General features: G+C 45.5%; 1 protein-coding gene across 1 annotated transcript; it reads left to right on the forward strand.

The window, feature by feature from the left end:
* Positions 1 to 2,007: 2,007 nt before the first annotated feature.
* Positions 2,008 to 3,598, forward strand: LOC311140745 (popeye domain-containing protein 3-like; the record flags this gene model as incomplete). The annotated part of the gene is made up of 3 exons (XM_084175956.1): positions 2,008 to 2,510; positions 2,600 to 2,708; positions 3,269 to 3,598. The coding sequence occupies 3 exons, from the start codon at positions 2,008 to 2,010 to the stop codon at positions 3,596 to 3,598; spliced, it is 942 nt and encodes a 313-aa protein (XP_084032082.1).
* Positions 3,599 to 4,921: the final 1,323 nt, after the last annotated feature.

Genomic DNA, 4,921 nt, shown 5'->3' on the forward strand with positions numbered 1-4,921 from the left:
TGAGGGAGAAGGTCCACCATTTGTCAAACCTGAACACACACACACACACACACACACTAGGGTGTGGAGGGTGTAGTCCTATTTATAGATGGGTTGGGTTTCTGATTGTCTTTGTATAGCTGGCAGGCTGCTGGTAGCTGGCACAATCTACATCACATTCTCCCTGTGTTTAAATAGTCTCACACTCACGTACACACAGTGCTTGAATTGGTCCGGTGCACACCAGCACTTCTAATGTTGTACTGCTTAAGTACCGGTTATATTAATATCAGACTGGAGTGTGCCCCGGGGGATAAACACTGCTAGAATATTTGCTCTAAAGTATGAACATTGGTACTGTAAAATGTAATTGAGTACCAAAGCCTAAAATGAGTGGCACCTCTTTTATACTGAGATTGAATTTGATAACCAGGGTAGTGTGTTGGTGAGAGTGTATGTTTAGCGTTCTGGGCAGCCCATGGTGCAACCACAATGTTAACCTTAGACTGGAGTGCAGGAAGGGGGATCACCACTCCTAGCATCAAGTTAGTCACTCACAACAGCTGAAGCCAGGGTCCGATTCCACCACTACATACCTTCAAACTGTCTCTTACTGTTTCCCATCTCCCATAGACCACTGTGGTAACCTTCAGTTTGAAAAGAGGGCAAGAATTCCTCTGAGAGAGAGAGGGGGGACTGAGTGAGAGAGAGAGAGTGCGAGAGAGAGTGCGAGAGAGAGAGAGAGAGAGAGAGAGAGAGAGAGAGAGAGAGAGAGAGAGAGAGAGAGAGAGAGAGAGAGAGAGAGAGAGAGAGAGAGAGAGAGAGAGAGAGAGAGGAGAGAGAGGAGAGAGAGAGAGAGAGAGAGAGAGAGAGAGAGAGAGAGAGAGAGAGAGAGAGAGAGAGAGAGAGAGAGAGAGAGAGAGAGAGAGAGAGAGAGAGAGAGAGAGAGAGAGAGAGAGAGAGAGAGAGAGAGAGAGAGAGAGAGAGAGAGAGAGAGAGAGAGAGAGAGAAAGCACTCATACAAACACAGAGAGCACTCACACAAATACAGAGGATGTATCTAGCTCTGTCTGTCTGACACACTGAATGATTTGGACCCAGGGGATCTCTGCATGTGATTGCAAAATGTCCTAAATATTTCACTGAGTTTTCAGTCCTCTGCAGCTCTGAGATTCTCAATGTCACCTTGACTGTCTGGTCAGGTAGGCAGCAGCTCACCAGGGGAAACTGCAGTGGGTTATTTTAGCCCAGATAGATCACTGCTCCCTCCCTCCCTGCCTCCTTACTACTAGTCTACCACTGTGATTTATGATGTCCTGGTCTGAAAACAGAGAGATGAAGGAGTGGAAAAGACACACATGAATGCACACACACACACACACATACACACACACAACCTCTCATTGGATTTGAGCTGTTTCATCCTTCAGGGTCCACCCTACTCACCTTGACACCTATAGGAAAACAAGAAACAAGTAGTGGAAGTGTTACAGCCCTAGTGAGTTGTTGGAGACCACCTTCTGTCAGAGACCTTGGAAGCTTATCATTCATCATCACAATCTTCTCTTGATCAGGAAAATTCATAACACCATAGTCACAGTATATGTTTAGTGAGTTTGAGAATTATCAGAGATTTGCATTGAAAGGTAGACATGCTAGCCCTACTTGGTGGTGTTGTGTAATGTAATTTGCTTAGGATGTAATTTGATGAATGGGTAATTTGATATCCGTCCATACATCTCAATATCCCTTTTCAATTATTGGATATATCCTAGACGTCATGTGCAATTATAAGAGATGGTTTGGTTGAGCACGACTGAGCTTTAAACGGTAGGACGTCAGGACCAAGGGGAGCAGTAGGCTACTGCGCCACCCAGTCCCGAACCCGGGTCATATTTTAAGAGGTGATATAATCAAAACTTAGGGCGATTACATTTTAGGGTAGAAGTCTCGGTGACGTTTCACTTATTCGTTTTCTCTTACCACCTCTCAGTTTTCGGAAAAGTGACGTGCTCCCCACGCGTGACAATGGAGGCGCCAGAATTTTTCCCACCTCCTGAAAACTTGACGGCGGCTGTCGTGCACCCGTTATGCGAAGAATGGAAGGGGGGATCCGAGGGTGCCATCTTCCACCTCGCCAGTATCTTCCTTGTTTTGGGGTTCATGGGAGGGAGCGGGTTCTATGGGCTCCTCTACTTGTTTACCTTTCTGACGCTCGGTTTCTTCTGCACAACCATTTGGTCATGGTCTGACGCGTGCACCACCGATACCTTTTTGTGGAATTTCGCTCTTTTTGGGGTATGTGCGGTTCAAGTTGTGCATGTCGCCTACCGGCTGAGGAACGTTACTTTCGAAAAGGAGTTTCAAGATCTGTACAGCTACCTGTTCAAAAAGCTGGGGGTGTCGCTCACCCACTTCGGCAAGATAGTCGCCTGTTGTGAAGGGGACATCCACACCATAGAGAAAGACCACTGTTATGCCATGGAGGGCAAGACTGCTATTGATAAGCTGTCCGTTCTTCTGTCCGGCCGGTGCATTTCAACTTCACTTGTACATTTGATCCAACTGTATTTGATGTTATGTCATATAAGATAGCCTAATGTCACACTTTTTCTTACAGAATTCGTGTGACAGTAAATGGAGAGTTTTTACATGACATCTATCCTTTCCAGTTTCTCGATTCACCTGAATGGGACTCTCTCCGGCCGTCAGAGGAGGGAGTTTTCCAGGTAAATAGTAAACTGATCGAATAAAGCTAATTTTGGCTAATGTGTCTGGCATATACACTGAGTATACAAAACATTAAGAAGTCTTTGCTCTTTCCATGACATAGACTGACCAGGTGAATCCAGGTGAAAGCTACTGTATGATCCCTTATTGATGTCACTTGTTAAACTTCAATCAGTGTATGTGAAGGGGAGGAGACCGGTTAAAGAAGGATTTTTAAGCCTTGAGACAATTGAGACATGGACTGTGTAGTGTGCCATTCAGAGGGTGAATGGGCAAGACAAAATATTGAGTGCCTTTGAACTGGGGTTGGTAGTAGGTGCCAGGCGCACCGGGTTGTGTCAAGAACTGCAAGCTGCTGGGTTTTTCACATGCAACAGTTTCCCGTGTGTATCAAAAATGGTCCACCACCCAAAGGACATCCAGACAACTTAACACAACTGTGGGAAGCATTGGAATCAACATTGGCCAGCATCCCTGTGGGAGTGCAACTCAATATTAAGAAGGTGTTCTTAATGTTTGGTATACTCAGTGTATAAGCATTAGTGTTTTCTTTCCCCAGGTGACCCTGCGTGCAGATAATGGCTGTAGGTACGTTTCATGGAGACGTAAGAAACTGTACCTACTCTTCGCCAAGCACCGCTACATCGCCAAGGTCTTTGCGCTCGTGGTGCGGAATGACATCGCGGACAAGCTGTACTCTCTCAACGACAAGGCGTTCGACAGCCGCGGGTTCCGATATGATCTCCGGTTACCCACCTACTGTCACGTGCCTCCGTTGCCTGAATTAGACCGGACAGATGCGTTCCTACGAGTCCCGGCGCAATATGACCATGGCCACCGTGCCCGTGTCCCTATAACTATAACAGCACCAGAAGAGACTGACTCGTGACTGGAACGGAACTTTTGAATGTTTGTTTTTCATTAATGTATGTTGTTTTTGTCTCTTTGTTATCCTCAAGTGCTTAGGCTATGGATAGGGCATAAGCTATGTAATTTACGCATCAACAAAGACTACATTGTAGCACATGAAGTAACCCTCCACTTGGTTTGCCAGATATCATGCAATAGGCGTGTGTGTGAGAGAGATGTGAGATTGAGAGAAAGAGAGAGAGAGAGTGAGAGAGGAGAGAGATGTGTGTGTGAGAGAGAGAGTGAGAGAGGAGATTTTCTCTGCATCAAAATACCAGTGAAATGTTACCCCTGATTCCTGTTTATGTTTTATAGTGCACTTTACTACCTGCCTGTCTTAAATTGAGACTGTATATTCAATTGTCTGACAGAGTTTTTGTCAATATTTGTGTTTAATAAAAAAGAATTAACAATGCAATGTAGCCCTATACGTTTTGTATGTCGAATAACTTTCATTTGGCCTACAACATTTTCTTCGGGGAGCGTGCATTTGTGTAGAGCAGCCTACAGGTGAGTGTCAATCACCTTCTCGCTCTGATCCTGGCGCTGACCTTGTTACTGATCTCATGCATATCCGCTCTTGTCAACCTCATTACGCAGCTCATGTCACCTCTGGAGGGTGAAGGACCACTGTTCAATTAGGTTAACCAAAATCTCGAAACACATAACACGATTCACTCGACTGGCTTCATAATATTATTTTCGAGGAGTTGCTGGCTGCAAGGCTATATTTTCAGTTTTCAAAAAGGGAAGTTTTACCACCCCCTGTTGGCGTGCCCGGACTTTGCAGGTGCGCAGCGGCGGGGTAGTGTTGACTGCTGTCCCCTCGCCTCTTGCCCATTTTAGTCAATGCCTGTCAGCTCGCTGGAATGCGCGACTCACATTGTGCAGCCCCCCAGCTCGTGAGGACCTACATTTATAGCTCCTCAATACTTGTCCATTGTTTCTTCTCCTTATTCTGTCCAGCGACGCGTTTGATCGATTGTTGTCAGATTGGTAAGTTACATCTCCCATTCTCTGTTATTTTACTCTGACTGAGTGGTGAAAGGAAAGTTAACGCTCAAACATATTAGGCTATTTCTTAAGACGTCTACCGGTAGGTCCCGCTAATTTTCTGCAAGCAGCGTAGTGTAGCCGACTCATTTAGCACTTTTTCCATTTCCATTTCTTAATCTGCATCTGAGGGACTGGCAATCAAATATTGTTGAGCGCTGGTCGGCTGATCTGCTCTAAACCCACTGGAGTTTGGTATTTTCCCACACATGTGTTTGTGTTGCTGCAACATTAAAGTGAAACCCTTCAA

Source organism: Coregonus lavaretus (genome assembly GCF_964263955.1).
Source record: "Coregonus lavaretus genome assembly, chromosome: 13".
Classification (NCBI taxonomy): Eukaryota; Metazoa; Chordata; class Actinopteri; order Salmoniformes; family Salmonidae; genus Coregonus; species Coregonus lavaretus.